General features: G+C 35.7%; 2 protein-coding genes across 2 annotated transcripts; both read left to right on the forward strand.

The window, feature by feature from the left end:
• The first annotated feature begins 3,706 nt into the window (after positions 1–3,706).
• Positions 3,707–4,153, forward strand: LOC127561349 (keratin-associated protein 1-3-like). The gene has a single exon (XM_051996623.1). The coding sequence runs from the start codon at positions 3,707–3,709 to the stop codon at positions 4,151–4,153; it is 447 nt and encodes a 148-aa protein (XP_051852583.1).
• A 4,648-nt stretch (positions 4,154–8,801) lies between these two features.
• On the forward strand, positions 8,802–9,236 carry LOC127561350 (keratin-associated protein 9-3-like). Its single transcript, XM_051996624.1, has one exon. The coding sequence runs from the start codon at positions 8,802–8,804 to the stop codon at positions 9,234–9,236; it is 435 nt and encodes a 144-aa protein (XP_051852584.1).
• Positions 9,237–21,186: the final 11,950 nt, after the last annotated feature.

A 21,186-nucleotide genomic window follows, 5' to 3' on the forward strand; every position in this document is an offset into this window, starting at 1 on the left:
ATTGAGAGCTTGACTTGACGGATTGTGTTGCACAGAATGGAAATAAAGGTATGAAAAGAGCTAGTTTTGGGAGGAAATGGTAAATTTGTCTTAGAATATGTTGAATTCCAGATGTCTTTAAGACATTTAGGTAGGGGCATCCAATAAGTAGTTGATGGTATGCAAGTGAAACTCAGGAAAACTTTATGATTGAAAATGTCAGCTTTTCAAGTGAAGATGATTTCTAACTACTTTAAAAAAAAAAAAAATCTGTCACCCAGATTACCAACATCTAAATCATCCTCAACTCTTCATTCTCCCTCATCCTTTACATTCAATGTGTTGGTGAATCCTGGCAGTCTTACCACTGCAGTATAACTTGGTATTCATTTCCTTCTTTTGAGATCCTCCAATAGCTACCATTCTGGTTCAGATATTCATTATCCCTCATAAGTTTTGTTGAAATTTTCCATTACCAATGGATTATTGGATTTCTCCATCAAGATGTCCCAGATTCAATGTATCCAAAATGAAATTTATTCATTCCCCCCCAAATCATCCCCTTTTCTAATTTCCTTATTTTTATTCATCTTCAACCCATCCTCTACAAAACATCCTAAGTGACAATCTCCCCTAGAGTATAGAAACAGATTACTTTGCAACTCAAAAAATTTTGTTCTTGCTTCTTGGACAAAATACAAATATCTTTGCTTCTCTTTTAATGTTCTTCCACAATTTATCCAACTGCCCCTTTTCAGGATTTATATTATTTGAGTCTTGCTATTCTCCATTCACAACATTACATCTCCTCTTCCTGTGGTTTGGACAGCCTGGGTCCCCAAGTCTAGAACGTTCTCCCTTCTCACTTTGCCCTCTAGCTATATCTTGTCTCACCCAAATCTCAGATCAAGTACTGCCTCCTTCTGTAGGAATCTTTCTCTGATTTCCCCAGTTATTAGTGCCATCCTAAATCTTATAAAATTGCTTTGTCTTGTATTGTCTTGTATTTACTTATCTGGGACTATGTTTGGGGTCTCAATCCATCCTAAGTTTCATGAGGATGAAGACCATTTAATTTTTGTGTTTGAATCCCTAGCACTGAACACAGGGTTAGCACATATTAGATTTTTCTATATTCTTGTGAAATTAAACTGAATTGATTCATAAACCAGGTACAGACTGACAATCACAAGCCTTAAGAATCACACAACTTGATAAAGCTGAGAGCAAATAAATATATACTTCTGGAATTTTATGTGCCCTGGTATGTACTGCAGCATATTTCAATTTCAACATTACATTTTTTTCTAATTGTAATGAACTACTACTGTGCTATGATGAGCTTGTTGATTTTGGAAAAATTTGGAAAGACTTATATGAAATAATGAAGAATTATATGAGTAGAACAAGAGAATGATGTATACAATAACAGCAATATTATTTGAAGAATAACTGAACAACTAAGATAGTATTATAAATATTCAAATTAACTACAAAGGCTCTTTCTTTGAGGAAATGGCTCTTCACTTCCAAGAAAAAATCTGATAAAGAGAAGTATGCACAATATGATTCAATATAATATAAACATATACATATGTATGTATAAATATCTATGTACTTATATATACACATGTGTATGAAATAGTGATCTTCTCTAGTGCAGGAGAGGAGGAAGATAGTTCAGAACTTAAAATGTAAATAATAAACTTTAAAAGATTGCATTTTCTCAGCTATACATACAGTCCTTAAGACAGTTCTTCTGGGGAGAACAAAAAAATATAGAAAATGTACATATACATTTTTATAAATATCATAAAATAGATATGACCAAAAAAGGACAAGAAGCACTGGATGGTAGATAGAAAACTCACTTTGAGTTTAAATTCTACCTAGAACTTATTTCACATGAATTGTGGTATGGGTGACTGGGTCACATTGGGTCAACAGAGGCATAAAGGACAATGAGGGAGATGAGCTCCCAATGGAATATGGACTCCCTGAGAAGAAGGGAAATATGAGGGTCACAGGTCTTTGAGTGATGGGACTAGGGAAGGTAACAGGGCTACATTGCACAGAACAGACCATAAAAGGTTCTTGAATCACTGTGAGGAGGTAGTGTCCCAAGGTTATCAGCAATCTGGAACAAAGCTCCCACCTTCTTTCTGGCATGCAGCTTCCATCTCCGAAATCTGAATATTTCCAGTAGCTATTCCCCATGGCTAGAACTTTCTCTCTCTTCATCTTTACCTCCTAACTTCCCTGGCTTCTTTTAAGACTCAGATAAAGTCACACCTTCAGCAAGAAGTTTTCCCAGTCCGCTTTAATCATAATGCCTTCCCTCAGAGACCACTCCCACTTTATCCTTTTATAACTCATTTATATATTGTTGTTTGCATAGTGTCTCCTTTCTCAGACTGTGAGTTCTCTGACATGATGGCCCTAGCACTTAGCACAGTGCTTGCAATATAGTAAGTTATTACTTGGCCTTTCATTCATATCTTACTCTTGGACCATAGCAAAAAAGACCTTTTTATCTTCCACTGTCTGCTTAAGTCTGTCCATAATAGTGTAAGTATTTAATAAATATTATTTGATTGACTGACAGTGGCCCCAGGAATTACAGCCATTCATTGATACTTACTAGTAGTATGACCACTGGTTAGTGACTTAACTTGGGTGCCCCCAGACAACTCTCTTAAAAATGTAAGTTATACTATGCCCAAAGGGCTATAAAACTGCTCATCCCCTTTGATCCAGCAATACTATTACTAGATCTATATCCCAAAGACATGTAAAGAGCTTATTTGTACAAAAATATTAATAGCAGCTCCTTTTTTTGTGGTGTCTAAGAACTGGAAATACCTATCAACTGGAGAATGGCTAAACAAGATGTGGTATTAGAATATTATTATATTATGAGAAATGACAAGCAGAATGATTTCAGAAAAACCTGGAAAAACTTACATGACCTGATTAAAAAGTGAAGCCATATTGTTCAATGAAGAATTGTGAATGATAGCTATTTTCTGCAATAACAATGATCTAAGACAATCTCAAAGAAATAATGATGCCTCCATCTGCCTCCAAAGAAAAAAACTGATGTTGTTTGACACAGAGTGAAGCATGCTATTTATCACTTTCTTTCTTTTTCTTTTATTCAAGTCTTCTTGTATAAAATGACTAATATGGAAATTTTTTACATAAAAAAGTAAGTTATAGTAAAGTTGCTCATGTGGGTCCACAGAGGGGTTCCCAATCTTTGAGTCAATGATACCAGTAAAACAACAGAGCTACCTCTGGGGAAAGAAAAAGAAAAGAGGAGAAAAGGAAAGGAAAAGAAAAAAAAAAGAAATATGAGCTCAAAAATTGTGATCCAGTCATTCTATCATGAGATATCTTCATTCACACAAAGAGAGGGTTGAGATTAGCCTTTTAATGACAGGACTCAGTGGATAGAAAACCTCAAACTTATCCCACAGAACAAAGAATAGATTTAATTAGACTTAATTAAACCAAGGTGATTTTTAAAAATGCTATTTATGATTTTCATAATACCTTAGTATTAGCCAATCAGAGATTCACTATGCAGCTAGCAACAAGGAAAAAATGCTAAATATTTGGTAAATACAGCTAGTGGAGGTATATATAAAGAGCTCGTAGGACAAAGGACAATCACATTTCAGAAACTTCTCTTTACTAGAAGACAAGAAACTGCTTTTCAGACACCATGGCCTGCTGTAACTCCTGCTGCAACTCCTGCTCCACCAGCTTCTGTGGCTTCCCCAGCTGTTCTATGCAGGGAAACTGTGGATCTAGTTGCTGCCAAGACAGCTGTGGGTCCAGTTGCTGCCAACAGGGAGGCTGTGGGTTTGGCTCTGGGTTTGGCTCTGGGTTTGGCTCTGGGGCTGGCTGTGCACCTCCTTGTGAGACCACTTGCACAACCAGGTGTTACCAACCCCCATGCTGCGGATGTGTGAGCTGCCGCACCAGGTGGTGCCGCCCAGACTGCAGAGTTGAGGGCACTTGCCTGCCACCTTGCTGCGTGGTCAGCTGCACTCCTCCATCTTGCTGCCAGCTGCATCATGCCCAGGCTTCTTGCTGCCGCCCATCCTACTGTGGACAGTCTTGCTGCCGTCCAGCCTGCTGCTGCTACTGCTGTGAGCCCACCTGCTGAGAACTAGGATCTATGGTTTACAAAGAAATTGATATTTGCAAGAAATGGATATGAGTTGAATGAAACATCTGTAGAGTCATGAAGATTATGAAGGAGGTTGAAAGACAATTGATAGCATGTCTTAGTCTTTCCTGCTTTGAAGATGCATTTTAAAAAAATTCAAATGCTTTCTTCTAGAACTTCCATAGGCTAAGAGAATCCACAAACTGAAGATCAAATTTTCCACAGCAGCTTAATCTTCAGAAAACATCTTACATGGAACAAAATATTGTCCAACTGCTCTTTATTTGGATAATTTTCTATCCCCTTAATTTTCTCCTATTTTATTTATTCTTGAGTATTCTTTATTAATTTCAAATAAATTCTGTTAGCCTGCAAAGTAAATTTGACCATGGTCTTTATTTTACTTTTAAAAAAATATTTGGAGCTTATGTTGTTAGGTATAATGGTGGATAGAGAGCTAGACTTGAAGCCAGGAAGATCTGAGTTTGAATACTATCTTAGACAATTACCAGCTAGGTGCCCCAGTTTCCTCATCTGTAAAATGAAAGTGTTAGACTTGATGATCTCTAGGCAGCTAGATGGAGCAGTAGATATAGTGCCAGACCTGGAGTTGGGAAGATTTGATTCAAATCCTGCCTCATAGTTATTAGTTGTGTGATTATGTAGGTAAGTCATTTAAATTCTTTCTGCCTCAGTTCTTTCAACTGTAAAATGAGGACAATAATAGTCCCTACCCTTCAGGGATGTTGTTGTGATACTGCTATCATTCTAGTGCAAGCCTTCATCATCTCAAGCCTTGATTATTTCAGTAGTCTGCTCATTGTAGGGTGGGGGGGAAGGGGGAGAAATATGACTTTCTTAAGTCTCTCTCCACTCCAATCCATTCTCCATTCAGGCACTAAAAGTGATTTTCCTAAAACTCAGGCCTAGTCATATTTCTCTTTTACTAAATAAATTCAGATGGCTTCTAGTTGCCTCCAGTATCAAATGCAAAAAGCCTCCTCCTATTTTCCCAGTCTTTTCACACCTCACTCTCTGACACATACTCTGTGATCTAGTGGATCACAGCCAGGAACTCCTGGCTGTTCCACAAACAAGATGCTCCATCTCTTGTCTCTGGGCATTTTTTCTGGTTGACTCTGAAGAATGGAACTTTATCCCTTCTTTGCTACAACTATACAGATTTCCCTTGCTTCTTTTAAGATCCAACTAAAATCCCACCTTCTACAAGAAACTTTTCCAATCCCTCTTAATTACAGTTATTTCCTATTTATCATATATAAAATATATATACATATTGTTTGCTTGCATATATTTGTTTGTATGTTGTTTACTCTTCATAGTGCAAGCTCCTTGGGAGTGGAGACTGTTGTAGTGTGCTTTCTAGAGCTCCCAAATTAGGGTGCCAACATATATTTTGCTTTCTAGAGCCTCCACGCTGAGGTGCCAAAATATACCATCTGGACTAGCTCTTTGGAGGATCTCGGGACCAATCTGAGTCCTTGGTCTTAATGGAGGAGTGATGAAGCAGGGACCCATGAAGGTGGTCAAAGATGGAGTCCAGTTATTTCAAGTCCTCTCAGCCTTTAAATAAATACCTTAGAACAATTACTTCACTATAACATACTGAGCATGTGCTAACTATAAACACCCTGCTATTAATATGTAAATGCCTCTTATACTGCAAATGTCTCCATTTCAAGTAGAACACACATTATCATACCCTCCCCCCACCTCCTCCCCGACTTCTCAGAAAGGCTAAGACATCCCAAAGGGAGATGAGAGCTGAAACAGACATTGTAGCAGGTTCCCTCTGGACTGAAGGATCTTATACCTCACTGAGAGTTCCCCCCTCTGTCTGTGGCTCTCTTTTGTTTCTGTCTTTTGTTTCTTCTCAAATTCCCAATACTTACTACAGTTTCTTTTATATAGCAGGCACTTAATAAATGTTTATTGATTGAGCACGTATTAAAGTACCTACATACATTAAATGCTTAATAACTGTTATAATAGACTAGATAAAACATTAGGCTAAATCTAATAGAAAAGAATAAACTAGAGATCATAGAAGCATATATTTAGAAATGGATAGGACCTTACATATCATCTGATCTGATTACATCATTCTACAGATAAACTGATACCTAGAAATGGTGAGTGACAATTCACAATCACACTGGCAGTAAGGAATAGAGATGATATTCAAAACTAGTTCCTCTGACTTCAGATCATACATTCTTCTCAGTGTACCATATCACCACCCAAGATAAATATAAAGCCATATTTAGATTCAAAAAGTCAATTTCACAAGGATAAAATGGAGGAAATAGGGCTAGATAGTAGCTTTACTGAAAACAGCACTGATGTTGTATCAAAACATCAAAGATAGTGATGTAGTAGCCAAGAAAGTTAATGTAGTATTAATTTGGCAACATTAAAAGAGGTATGGTTTCCAAGAATAAGGAACCATTTGGAGGATGGATTTGGAATGGGTCATAATTGAGTCAGAGAAACCAAATACAAGGGGATTGAAAAGGTTCATATGAGAGGTGATATATAGGTTTTATATATATATATACAGATAGATAGATAGATAGATAGATAAACTAAAGAGGGGACCTTTATATCATATATATGATATAAAGGTCCCCTCTTTAGTTCTGGTCTCATTCAGCTCATGTTTGTCCTCAGTGCCTGCTCAAGGTAAAGGTACTGATGGCTTAATGAGAATAATAGCTCCATGAGAAAGGGGAATCTGGGCAAGATTTTGTAGATACAGAAATAATTAGGTTTTGCAATTGATTATGTATATTGGATGGATGAGGATGAAAAGTCAAGTATGACAACCATGGTTGTACATCTGAATTTCTGGCAGGATGGTGGTAATGGGGAAGTTCAGAAGGCAAGAGGGTTTGGGGGTAAGAAAGATAATGAGTTCTGTTTTGGACATGTTGAGTTTGCAATGTGTCTGGGAGGTCCATTTTGAAATTAACTACAAATCTTCCTCTGACTATATTTTTGATATAGTCATATTTTATATAGTTTGTCCTTAAGGTATAGATGGTCAATGGATAACATATATTATCTAACTTTTTACATATCATTCAACAAATACTATTGAATGTCTGTAATGGGCTTGCCATTATGCTGATCATCAAAAAAGGTGCTATAATAAAAAAGTGACATTTTTTGAGTAATTTGCAAAAGTCTAACACCAATATTTATTTAATTAATGGCACTTTTGATTCATATACACTGATAGATTTGATAGATAAGCAAAGAAAATGATTGTGCACTCTAATTTAGGTGGAAAGAATGATGGCTGGAGACAGGAGAAACTTGGATTCACATAGGTATAGTACTTACATCCCAGGGGAGTTGTGAGGATCAAATGAAATAAAATATATGCAGAGTTTTGCTAGCTTTGAAACAATGTTCAAGTACCAACTAAAATTACTATCATTTATTTAGTTTTAATACAGTAGTTCTTCTCCATTATCCAATACTGCTTGTAAGGGAGCACTCCAAGCTTTAGGACAGTTGTATCCCACATGAGTGAAGTGATTGAACAACAACAACAAACACACACACACAAAAACACATGAATCCATGTTTCCCAACAGTGTTATTTTTGTATTTATGAGAGAACATACCCCAAATTTATGGGAGAAATGTGTTGTTACTACTTTCCTTCTAATTCCATTTCATTATATGACTTTGTTTTGTACTAGTTGAATCCTCTGACTGACTCTTCAAGATAAATGCATCAATGGGACTAATAATATATGGTTTTAGAGGAGTGATCATAAAGTAGCCATCCACTGAAGGACCTACTTTGTCAGGTGGAGACTGTTCATAGGCACCACATAAATAGTAATATTAAATACTGCAAATTAAAGTTGCATTTACTCATATATAAAATGGCAAGTATTGTGAATCATAGTTTTTACTCAGTCATCAAGGAGAGATTCTTGTCCTTAACCAGAATACATTTTTATATATTTAGAACTAATTGATAGGATGGAAATGGTGACATTCTATTGATACTATAATTAGCACCTAGGACAGTACCTTGAACACAATAAGCTTTTAACAAATGTTTGTTGAATTTGAATGTTGTGCTAACAATCTTAGAATAGGAAATAGTCTACTTTAGTATAAACCAAGGAGAAAATACTTTGTGAATTCAGATAAATTTGACTTACTCATCCAAGAAGGAAATATGGTAGTTATGAATGAGAGAAAAACATGATTGAGCCTCAAGAGGCTCCAACAGATCATCACATGACATCCCTTCAGTTGGAAAATAAGGGTGTCAGCTTGGACTAAAATGCCAGAACTCTTTGATGTTGAAAAACCACAGAAGTGTTCTAAGGGCCAAAGAATTGATATGATGGGTTCTAATGGAACAATAAAAGCAGAGTAATTTTGGAATTACTGTTCATGTTGTTTCATGAGTGTCTCAGTGACAGGCCAATCAGAGGGTCAAAGAGAAATTGGCTTACATAAAAATAAGGAAGAGATTTCAGGTTTTATGTAAACAGTAGCTAGCCATAGAATATATAAAAGGTGTAGCAAGGATGGTAAGAACAAAACTTCAGTAACTTCTCTTAGCAGTTAAACTCAAAGTTCATATCCCAACACAATGGCCTGCTGCAACCCCTGCTGCAACTCCTGCTCCACCAGCTTCTGTGGTTTTCCCAGTTGTTCTACTGGGGGGACCTGTGGATCTAGCTGCTGCCAAGACAGCTGTGGGACCAGTTGCTGCCAACAAGGTGGCTGTGGGATCGGCTCCGGGACTGGCTCTGGGGCTGGCTGTGCACCTCCTTGTGAGACCACTTGCACAACTAGGTGTTACCAGCCCCCATGCTGTGGATGTGAGAGCTGCCGCACCAGGTGGTGCCGCCCAGACTGCAGAGTTGAGGGTACTTGCCTGCCACCTTGCTGCGTGGTCAGCTGCACTCCTCCATCTTGCTGCCAGCTGCATCATGCCCAGGCTTCTTGCTGCCGCCCATCCTACTGTGGACAGTCTTGCTGCCGTCCAGCCTGCTGCTGCTACTGCTGTGAGCCTACCTGCTAAGGACAAGGATGCTGCCTCTCAGTGTGCAGAGGACACATCTCAAAATGCTTCTTATGGAATTGACATTGGATCACTAATAAATTTGTGAAATTTGTATTTTGTGACAAGCTACCATCCTTATTTCTGCCTATTTCTTGACTGACCAATTGAGTTCCCTGATTCTCAAGAATAGTCCTAAACGTCAAATGAACCATGGAAACTGAGGAACTGAGATTTGTCAAATACCATGGATGAGAATCTACTTGAGCAGTTTGTTAAACTCTCAAATGACTGTTCTATCATACAGCAATGACTTGTTGGTGTGTTCCAAATTTTCCCAACATATAATATCTTTTTCTTCTTCATCTTATCAATGACATCTGTGATATAGTGTCCTCTGTTAATGGTTTAATAAATTCTATAAATTTGATAAAATACAGTTGTCTCTATTCACTAAGTAAATCACTACTTCTTGGCATTATGGTATTGTAGAAAAAGTACTGGATTTGGGGTCCAAAGAACTTGTTTTGAATGCCTTCTCCATAATTTGCTAGCAACATAAACTTGAACAAGTCAATTCAAGTTTCAGAATCTCAGTTTCTTCATCTGTTAAATGGAAACAACCTTACTTAAACCATTTACCCAAATAAGTGACTAGCCTAGGAGCTTTGGGCCTTGCAAAAGACTAGAAATATATACAATCAGGCACCTGATCTCTTGTCAGCACAGTGAGTCCTGATATTCACTCACTTGGCTTATGGAAAATATCTCAGAATTCCTCATCAAGTAAAAACTGTTTGCATACCTATATCTCTGTGGATTTACCACCCTGTAGACTGAGAGAATTTTGATGCTTTTCTTTCCATAAAGCTGAACTGATAATTCTTTTCAAATTTAACTAGGACAAAACAGTGTAGTAAATGGAGAACTGGACTTGGACTTCAAAAGTCCCAAAAGTCAAATCCTGCCTCAAACAATTATTAGTTATTTGGCGCGAGATAATAATGTTAATAATAATACAAAAAGAAAGGCAGTATATACCTCTTCCTCAAGAAGATTGTTTCAGATGAAAATGTTTTGAGACAAATGGTCACTTTGTCAATGCCCAATTTTGCGCCACGTAGACAGTTTTCACCCATCATAGTCTTTGCAGACCTTACCTCCTACCAGCTTAATAGCTTTAGATCAGAGTTATGAATGTCTGGAGTTAGAAAGACCTGAGTTCAAATCCAGCTTGAGGTACATACTAGCTGTGTAATACTGAGCAAGTCACTTAACCCTGTTTGCCTTAGTTTCTTCATCTATAAAATGAGCTGGAAAAGGAAATGGTGAACCATTCCAGTACCTTTGTCAAGAAAATCCCAAATGGGGTCACAAAGAGTCAGATGTGTGATTTAAAAGACTCATCAACAACAACAACAACAACAATATAAATGCTTTAAGAAGTCCTTCCTAACCCTTTGGATTTGTTTATCAGGTGAAATCTTGCTTGTCCTGGAATGGCCTTTAAGTATAAAGTTCTCAAATAATAATCCAAGGACACACCTTTCTTTACCTTAAGGGTTCTTTTCCCTTAGGCCCTATTAATTCACTAGGTGTCATCTCTGCAGGGTAGGGCTCTGACAGAAAGAATAAAGAGAGTAGAGGTGGTATAAGAAGCTAAGACCAACAGAGACCTCTTTAGAATCTTACAAGATTTAATTAAGAATGGAATGGGCTCAAAAGGTTATTGTGAGTCTTGAGGGCAAAGCCAAGGTCTAAAGAATCAGGCCAAATATAAACTGTCATGTAAGCTCTTTTAAAAGCTTCCTTCACTGAGCTTTTGAGGCCCTTTGGCATATTTTTTTGGGGTCTCTTGTCATTGTTGGACCAAAAAAATGAAAATGAAATAAAATACTGTAAAAACAAAATATGATTGCATTTCAAAAATTTAACAAACTCTTTTCAAGATTTTTTCTGTGTAATTGAAATAATCATGGGTGAAAAAAAATCTAGTTTTGTGTAATTATATTTCAAACCATTTGTCTCACAGTTGAATAATAACTAGCATTTATGTATGATGCTTTAAAGTTTCAAAAACCACTATTTATATGAGATTTCATTTGATTCTCACAACAACCCTATGAGGGAAGCATTATTATTATTCCCTTTTACAGATGAGTAAACTAAACTCAGGTTTTCCTAATTCCAATTCTTTCTCCTGCTCCACTTTTAGTAGCCAATTGATGATGGTTCTTTCCCTTCTAAATTTGAGATTATTAAACCTGAAGCCTAAGCCAATGACTTTCATTGTCCCCAGTAGGGGATAGCTTGGAGTTCAGAAATCTAAACTATATTTAAGGGCCACAGATGAAAGCACGCTATGGAATGGCATCCCTGATTTTCATCAGTATCTAGTGATGGTCAAGGTTTGAAATCCAGAATATATATGATTAAGGCAGTGGGGAATAGAATTTGGATTAGGAGACAAGAAAAGAATTGTGAAAACCAGAACAGATAGGGCTGGTCTACTTAAATGCACAACCTAGGGACCAGGAGAGAGCCCAGTTCAATGGGCAGCATTCCTTCTGGCAATAAACCTTCTCCTTGGTGTGAATGAATAAAAAGAATGTGCATAGGATCTTGGAGGTCATGTTTCTGAGATGGTTAAATCCTTTGGGGATCTCTCCCAGTTCTATCATAAGCTGTTAAATACACAGTAAGCCATTGGGTTTGGATGTTTCCTAATTAACTGTCCAATAAATAATTTCAAATATTTTAGGGGAGCAAAATGTGAATAGATTATCTGGAAGGGGGTAATAGAGTCAGTGTTCATAGCCTAAAGTAGAGAAAATTTGTTTTTTGGGTTTTTGTTGTTTTTTTCTAATGGGTCAGTGATTCATAAAGAGAAAAAACAATCAATTGAAGGCCAGGAACAATAAAAAGCAATTTATTTTTTTAGTAACATAACATTTTACTTTGCTTTAAAAAATCAAATGTTTTATTAGAAACATAACATTATTTTCAGTCACGTATGATTCTTCATAACCTCATTTGGGGTTTTCTTGGCAAAGATATTAAAGTGGTTTGCCATTTTCTCTTCTAGCTCATTTTAGAGATGTGGAAACTGAGGCAAATGAGATTAAGTGACTTGTCCAGGCCACACAGCTAGTACATGTCTGAGGTCAAATTCAAGCCCATGAAAATAATCTTCCTTATTCCAAGTCTAGTGCCACCTAGCTGTCCAAACATAAAATATAAAATATGGATCAACATAAAAAAGAGTTACAGGGAAAGAGGGAGGGGAAAAAAGCTTAATAGTTATAATAATAATAATAATAAATTTATATACTACCTCATTGTCTGCAAATCTTTTTTTCTCTCAATAATCTAATGTTTTAAGATTCTCTCCATTACAGAGAAAAGGAAAATGTGAGGTAAAATTTATTATTACAAAGAACCCACATCTCCCGGCCCCAGCTTTAAACACCCCATCCAGTTATTTGCCATCTTACACTGTTGTTTACCCAAGCTGTGCTAACAGAGCCAATTATAAATGAAAGCTTCCATTTAGATTGGCATTATGACTTTCCACATGACTAGTTATTTTGAAATCCAAATTACCTTACTCCTCTTCATTACTCTTATCAATTAACAAATAAATCTTAGTGGTAGAATAGAAAGACCCCTGGCTTAGAATCAGAGGCCCTGGGTTCCACTCTTGCCTTTGAGACTCTCTAAGTGACCTTGAGGAAACTACTTAATACCCATTAATCTTAATTTATTTTTTTGTAAGAATTGAATTAGCGCTTCTGGGGTCCTGTCTAAGACTACTCTGAATAATATAGTCATAAGAGGCAACTCAGAGGAGAGCTAGGATAACACTGTACACAGTAAAAATAAGATTATGTGATGATCAACTGTGATGGACTTGGCTCTTTTCAACAATGAGGTGATTAAAGGCAATTCCAATGGACTTGTGATGAAAAGTGCTAATTGCATCGAGAGAGAGAATTATGGAGACCAAATATGGATTGAAGAATAGTATTTTTGCCTTTTGATTTATTTTCTTTTTCATGGGTTTTTCGTTTTTAATCTGATTTTTCACAACATGACAAATGTTGAAATATGTTTAAAAGGATGCACATATTTAACCTATATTAGATTGCTTGCTGTCTTGGGGAGAGGAAAAGGAAAGGAAGGAAATTTGGAAGACAAAGCTTTACAAAAATGAATGCTGAAAAATATTTTTACATGTATTTGGAAAAAAAAATTTTTGGAAAATAAATAAATTCTAAAAAAAAAAAAAATATAGCCCACTCAGAGGAAAATTACTCCCCAGATTGCAGAACTCATAGACACAGAAATGTTATCCTCCAGCCCTAACAATAATTAGAACAGTGTCAGATAACAAAAATCCCTGTATGTTGTTCTTCATCTTTTAGTTCTTGTACAAATCATTTTTTTCATTTATGTCCATCTAGTTCCATGGTGCTCTTTTAGAATCAACGATAATGGAGAAGCAGTCAATCAATAAACAATTATTAAGCACCCACTATGTACAAGGCACTGTACAAAACACAGGGGATACAGAGATTTTAAAAAGTGGTCCTTATCTTCAAGAGATTTACATTTTAGTTTTCTAGAGGAAAATACTTTTGCTAATTATTAGCTAACTCCTCAAATTCATATCCAGTTTAGGAAATATGATCTTGATTTCATTTAATCTTTCAAATGACACTTTGAAATGTTAAGAAACATTTTGAAACTTGGAAGAGACAAATATTTTCACCCATCTAAAAATTCTGAGATTATGAAATGAACTTTTACATGAGAGTTTCTTGTAGAGAGCCAGTACTGAAATAAGTCCATGTACAGGAAGAGCAGATTTTAAATAATACCTGGACCAGGCTCTTCCTGTACAAGAACTTATTCAATACTGGCCCTCTACAGTTTCTGGTAAGAAAAACTCAGAAAAAACAAGAACCTAATAATCTTTGTGGGCCTGGGAAATCCTGATCTCAAATGATGCTTTGTGTTACCCACTGCTGATTCACTTTTTTTCCTTAAAAGAAATATCATTTTCAGGATTCTACTCTAATGATTCACTCTGGTATTGAGGCAGTCCTGTATCATCAGAAAAGGACCATAAGATTGTAGTTTTAGAGCTCAAAGGAATTTCAAAGGTCCTCTACTGTAGTATAATTCTCTGGCTTTTTTTTTTTTTTCTTATGAGGGAAAGATCTATGATTTCACTGAAATAGGGACTTGCCAGTAAGAAAATTCTCTCTTTCAATGCTGATCAGTATCTGCTCTCTAACTTGTAATCTTCGAAAATTTACTTGGGGACACTGAGAGGTATTTATGACTTTTCTGGGGTTATTGAGGCACAAAAATGTCAGAGGAGGGATTTGAATCTGAGTCCTTCTGACTCCAAATCTAGGTCTCTAGCCATTGTACCATGTTGAAACCCAGAGAATTTAAGTGAATTGTTTAAGATTTCAACAGAAATTGAATTTGAACTCAGAAGTACTAACATCTAATTAAGGATAGAGTTGTTATTGTAGTTCAGTTATTTTAGCTATGTCTGACTCTTTGTGACCCAATTAGAGTTTTCTTGGCAAAGATGCAGGAGTAGTTTGCCATTCCCTTCTCCAGTTCATTTTACAGATGAAGAAACTGAGAGTAGCAGGGTTAAGTGATTTGCCCAGGTTCACAAAGCTAGTAAGTGTCTGAGGTCAGATTTGAACTCAAGGAAGGTGTTTTCCAAGATGGGGTTTAGGTAACTGTAAAAAAAAAAAAAAAAAAAAAAAAAAGAAAGAAAGAAAGAAAAAGAAAAAAAAGTCAATTTTGATCTTGAATCAAGGGCCAGACCTAGAGGCCAGACAAAAAGGACCTTACTTCCTTAAGTGTTCAGAAGAGCTAGTGAAAAAAGCCTATCATCAAATCTAGAAGAAGACTAAGTTAGAAAGTATAATTGGAGAAACTGAACCTCTGATTTGACTGAACTACCTTAAGATGAGTTCACCCACTGCAGCTCATAAAGTTTGTATACATTATAAAGAAGGTTTTGCATTTGTAGCAGCTGACTATGAATATATTATATTCCAACAATTACTACAGGAAAGGAAGATGCCAGGAAGGGAGAAAGTCCATGATTCCTGCAAATTCCTCCTGGAGGAAAAACATTGGATTTCCTGGGATAGTAGAGACCAATTATTCTTAATTCCTCCACCTTCCCTTCCCAAAATCCCCAGAAATATTTATTTATGTCCTGCCCTAGGCTTCAGTTTTCTAACTTCTCTTTATAGATGTCAAGTTATCTCTTCTAAACTCATCAGAGCCATTACTAGGGTAAAGCAACTGGAACTTTGACCCAGAGCACCAAATTTATCAATTGAAATCCTTCTGCAGAATGGAAACACTCTAATTCATCATTCTATTAGTAAAAGTAGGAAGCCGCCAAATGGAAGATAGTAGTAATTTTACCCCACCCTATTGGACTCTACTCCTGTCTTGCCTCTATCACACATTGTTTGTGCAACATTGGACAAGTCATTAAATCTCATTGAGTTTCATTTTCTTTAAGTGAAAAATAAAATAATAGGTGATTTTCAAAGTCCTCCAGAAATTTGAATCTATGATGCCCACACACTAAAAGCCTTTATTCCCTCTAAAGGGGACACTCCAGTTACAATTTAGTACTATATTCCAGGGTCTCTTTCTCCTGTTATTTCCTTTTCATCTTTGTGGTCTTGCCCCTTGTATGGTTAGTGGTAATTGCCCCAAACACAATAATTCTTAGCTCTAAAAACTATCCAATTTCTAGCATTTCCTGTGATCTTTTCTTTTTATTATCTGTAGCCTCTTCCCTCTTTCCCTTTTTTTCCCTGGGATTCTTTCTTTACAAAAGAAAACCACATCCATTGAAGTTTATTTGTCAATTGCCACTTAATGCATAGCACCTAAGTGATACAGTGAATAGAACACCATGCCTGGAGAAGGGACCATGAGTTCAGATAGGGCATCACTTATTTTAAAAATATTATGATAAGAAGGGATCTAATCACAGATTTCCCCACTACCAATGGAGTTATAGGCCTGAATCAGTAAATGTTTAACAACAGGGCTTATAGAAATTCAGGATCCATTCAGCATTTAAAATTTAGGACTTAAAGAGTTAAAATTTAAAATTCAGGATTTAACTTTAATCTACATTTCTACATACAGAGAAATCTACACAGAAGAAATGTACATTTTCTCCATCTTTCTCAAGTTCAGACAATCAAATCCCAATTCATAACATTTGATAATTTCTAAGGAGTATACAACTATACTGAAAATTTAATAATGGATTCTCCTGTAGGTTGGCTTCAGAACACCTACTCTATAGAGTAGAGTGTATAACACTCTATTCTCTAGTATCTTTCTTATATTTGAGATAAGGAAGCAAAACCAAAGTGATGGGACAGAGGAGAGAGGAATGAGATTGTTGTCCTTCTGATGTTTGACTCTGTTATATTTGACAAATATTTTCTCACTATAATTACATTTGATGAAAGAAAGTATTGAGATGTTTAAAACTCAGAAAATAAGTCAATAAATTTTCACGATTTTTTAAACTAAAATCATTTTTTCCAGTCTCAGCTTTATCTTCTCTTTCTTGTTTCCAATTGTAGTGTTTGTTTAGACAAGAAATTAGGTGATGGGATGGAATTAAATGAATGAAAAAGTATTTATTAAGCTCCTAATAAATTGACACATATGTTAAACACTATGTCAATTGAATCATTTATTTCCTTCAGTAATTTTATTTCATAGTCCTTGGGAAGACTAAAAGTTAAATGTTCTCAAGTATAAATATTATCTTTCAAGTAACAATTTTAAATGTTTTAGATAGTTATACTTATTATATTTTCTTTCTTAGATGGACATTGTAAGTACATCCTGAGTTAAATGAGATGTTCACATGTGTTTTGAAATGATTCTTTGCAAAATCTTCAATAAAAATATCATGATACATCTATATCAATAAAAATCAGAATTAGCATGGCAGAGCCATATTTGTTTAAAAAAAAAAAAGCTTATTGGGGAATACAAAAGATTAAGAAACAGGTGAGGAGATCACAGCCAAAATGCAACACAATTAGAAGGAAGAGACATTTTGAATTGTTTGTTTGTAGGTGCTTTAACTGAATCTTAAAAGAACCAATGCTATTATCTTTACAAGAATCACCTATGGGGAAAGCCATTAATTTCTTTTCTTAGTTATGGGCCATATATGAGCACTTGCCCATCCATCAGTTAGTCATGAAGCTGATCATCATGCAGATTCTGAAATATTCTTGCATCAAGACTCTATATTCCACATATCACATAAGAAACATATTTGAATAAAATTTCTCAGTCCACTGAAAAACATCTATCTTTTGTCCTACACCAATTATCCTTACATGACTACACAACCCAAATTGGGCCAGAAAGACTCCTAGTTTTAGAATAACTTTCAGAGTTAGTTTCCAAATCAATTAGGGTTATTCCAGTTTATCTCTCATGCTACTAGTATTTCTAGTGAAGGAGGAGAGGGGAAAGAAGGGGAGAAAGAAGATGAAGAAAAAGAAGGAGGAGGAGGAGGGGGAAAAGGATGAGGAGAAGGAAGGAAGAGAGGTGGGAGGGAGGGAGGGAAGAAAGAAAGGAGAAAGGGAAGAAGGAAAGAAGGAGGGAAGGAAGGAAAAAAGGAAAGAAGGAAGGAAGGAAAGAAGGAAAGAAAGGAAGAAATGAATGAAGGAATGAAGGAAAGAAGGAAGGAAGGAAGAAAGAAAGAAATGAAAGAATGAAGGAAGAAGTGAAGGAAAGAATGAAGGAAAAAATAAAGGAAGGAAAGGATATTTCATTGGGGATTTTATTGATTCAAGTAAGGAGGGAAGAAAGAAGGAAGAAACAAAAGGAAAAAAGAGTTCATATTTTAAAATGGAACCAACAAAGAATTTTTGAACAAATTAATATTAATTGATGACAAGATCATAGAAATAGATTATATCTAGTTCTACACCCTCTTTTTACAGAGGAGATCTTAGTACCAAAGAGATTAACCCACTTGACCCAGATCATACAGTCACAACACTGGCATCACAAAATTTTCCCCCAGCCTGTTATGTTAAGAACTTCACTGAAAATTTAAAACAATACAAAACACAAACCCCTCAATTCAAGAAATAAACCCAATGGTTTCTACTTACTGACATTTTTATTAGAGTGACAAACAGGAAGGTATCCTATATCCTGCTTCTGGGGAAAGATGGAATGATGTCTCAAACTTAAGAACAAGGAATGACACTGAAGGGGAGATGGTTTCAATATTGTCTCTACCACTGACTCACAGGATAAATTTATGAGCCTTTGCGTGACAGTTCTCCCCAGTTTTGATGTGGGAGGAAGGTTAGTAAAGCCTTAAAGGGCTCTTTTTAAAAAGTGACTAATAATTCCTTAATAGTTTTTGCTCTCACTGTACATAACTTCATAGAACTCATAAAATAAGAGCTTGACCTAGAAAAGCATCATTTTTTTTTATTTTATGAAATACACCCTGTAATATTTGGTACAATTCAAATTTTGATTGTTTGGTAGGGTAGGAAATTTTATTGAAAGAAAAGTTAATATTATCAGATATTTAGTATAGAAGTGACATTTCACAGGGAACCATTGCAACCAATCCAGAAAATTGAAAAAAAAAAAATGCTAATGGTAATGATGATAAGAAACAATGTTTGTATAGTCTTTCAAAATTTATAAAGCATTTGCACATTCTATATAACCTCATGTAAGACTGTCTGAAGAGGGAAGGTCTTTCTCTATCTTTCTAGTTGTATTCTCTTCCCCATACAAATTACCTATATTTTGCATATGTTTGATATATTTATTTTTTGTTATATGTTTTTGTTATATTACATGTGTGGATGGATCGGTACATAGACAAATAGATGAATGTGAGTGTGTGTGTGTGTGTGTGTGTGTGTGTGTGTGTGTGTGTGTGTATGGAAGTAGCTATATAGTTCAATGGATAGAATGGTCGGCCTGGAAGCAGGAAAACCTAAGTTCAAATCCAGCCTAAAACATTCATTAGCTAAGAACTTAAGAATTGATTGTATGATATGGGAGATACTTGGACAGGACTGCCCAGCATGACAGGCCCTCATCAGGCCAGATGCTGTGTTCTGTGAATAAAGCAGAATTGAATTAGCTCAGACCCTGGGCAAGACATTTAACATCTGTTTTCCTTAATCTACTAGAGAAGGAAATGGTTTGCAAACCACTCCAGTCCAATGGACTCTTTGCTAGGAAAAATCTATATAAAATCACAAAGAATTGGACGTGACTGACCAATCAACAATAACATAGATCTCCACATTATTTCTCCTGATAGAATGTAAGCTTCTTAAGGATAGGGACATTTTGCTCTTTGTATCCTCAATATCTAGCATAGTCCCTGACATATAGGAGGTACTCAATAATTTTTTATTGTCCGGCTGATTGACTGACAAGAAACATGACATATTATATACAGTGCAAAGAACACTGGTTTCAAAGAGGACCTGTTTTCAAATCCTAACTCTGATACTTCCAATCTGATTGACCCTGGATAAGTCCCTAGTTCACAGACTTTTCATTTGAAAAATGAGGAGACTCGACTAAATGGTCTCTGAGATCTGATTTTATACATCTCACATTTTTTCTGAGCTAATTCAATTCTGCTTTATTCACAGAACACAGCATCTTGCCTGATGAGGGCCTGTCATGCTGGGCAGTCCTGTCCAAGTATCTCCCATATCATACAATCAATTCTTAAGTTCTTAAAAAAGATCTTTAGAATGTCCTTGTATCATTTTTTCTGACCACCTTATGAGTGGTTACTATGTATGAGTTCTCTATAAAATAAACTTTTTGGAAAGCATACATTTGACATTTGAACAATGTGTCCAACCCAATGGAGTTGTGCTCTCTATGGTACAGTTGGAATGCTTGGCAATTTACTTCTTTTGTTCAAAATGCTTTGGTCAGTTTATCTATTATCTATTTAAACTATTCTTTAGTTGGGAAAGGGGACTGAGGCTAAATGTGTGTGTGTGTGCGTGTGTGTGTGTGTGCACGTATCCGTGCATACATGTGGACTCATATATATGTGCCTGTGTTATATTTCAATTACAAAGAGGAAATAGCATACATACTTTTTAAAAATCTAAAAAAGAGATTCCTCATATAGAAAAGATGTGGCATTTTGCAATGATTTCTCAGGCAATTTTCCTCTTTTTAAAAAATATTCAGGAAACATCACACTTATCAAACTCCTGTCTTTTATACTTTCACTCAAGTAAATGATCTGCTAATTAATTCTTTAAGAGAGATGAGGAAGATCCAGAAAACCAGCTTTCCCCTATGAGCCAAAGTTATATTTCCTAAATATGGATCCCTTATGTGAGATCCTGAAAAATGCCACCCTGTTTGCAACTTGCTTGTTTCTTATTATTAATCACAGCTATAGATTACTGCAACTTGCTTATAGTTACCAATATAGATTACTTATAGTTACTATTTATAGATTTTTCTCCTACTACTATTTCCTGAAAATTTAGTGGTTTGGGGGGTTTTTTGTTTATTTGATTTTTCACTATTTTAAAAACTTATTTTTATTCTGAACTTCACAAAAATTACATAAAATGAGCATTTCCATATAGTAGAAACAAAGTTTTCAAAGCTGTTTTGCTTGTCTTTACTTCTTTCTAAGTTTCTGTTCTCTGTAATTTTTTTTTACAAAGGTTTCAGTAATGCCTTTTTATTGTATAGATTGTTTAGCCCTTTCCTTAAGAGCCTATTCCCATAATTCTACAAATCAAATTATTCATTTCTCCAAAGACCATATAACTTTCCCCCCTCACAAATAACTTAATCTAAAATTCTACCATTTATTTAACAAAAAAGGAGAAAAAACACACCA

Source organism: Antechinus flavipes, chromosome 4 (assembly GCF_016432865.1).
Source record: "Antechinus flavipes isolate AdamAnt ecotype Samford, QLD, Australia chromosome 4, AdamAnt_v2, whole genome shotgun sequence".
Taxonomy (NCBI): domain Eukaryota; kingdom Metazoa; phylum Chordata; class Mammalia; order Dasyuromorphia; family Dasyuridae; genus Antechinus; species Antechinus flavipes.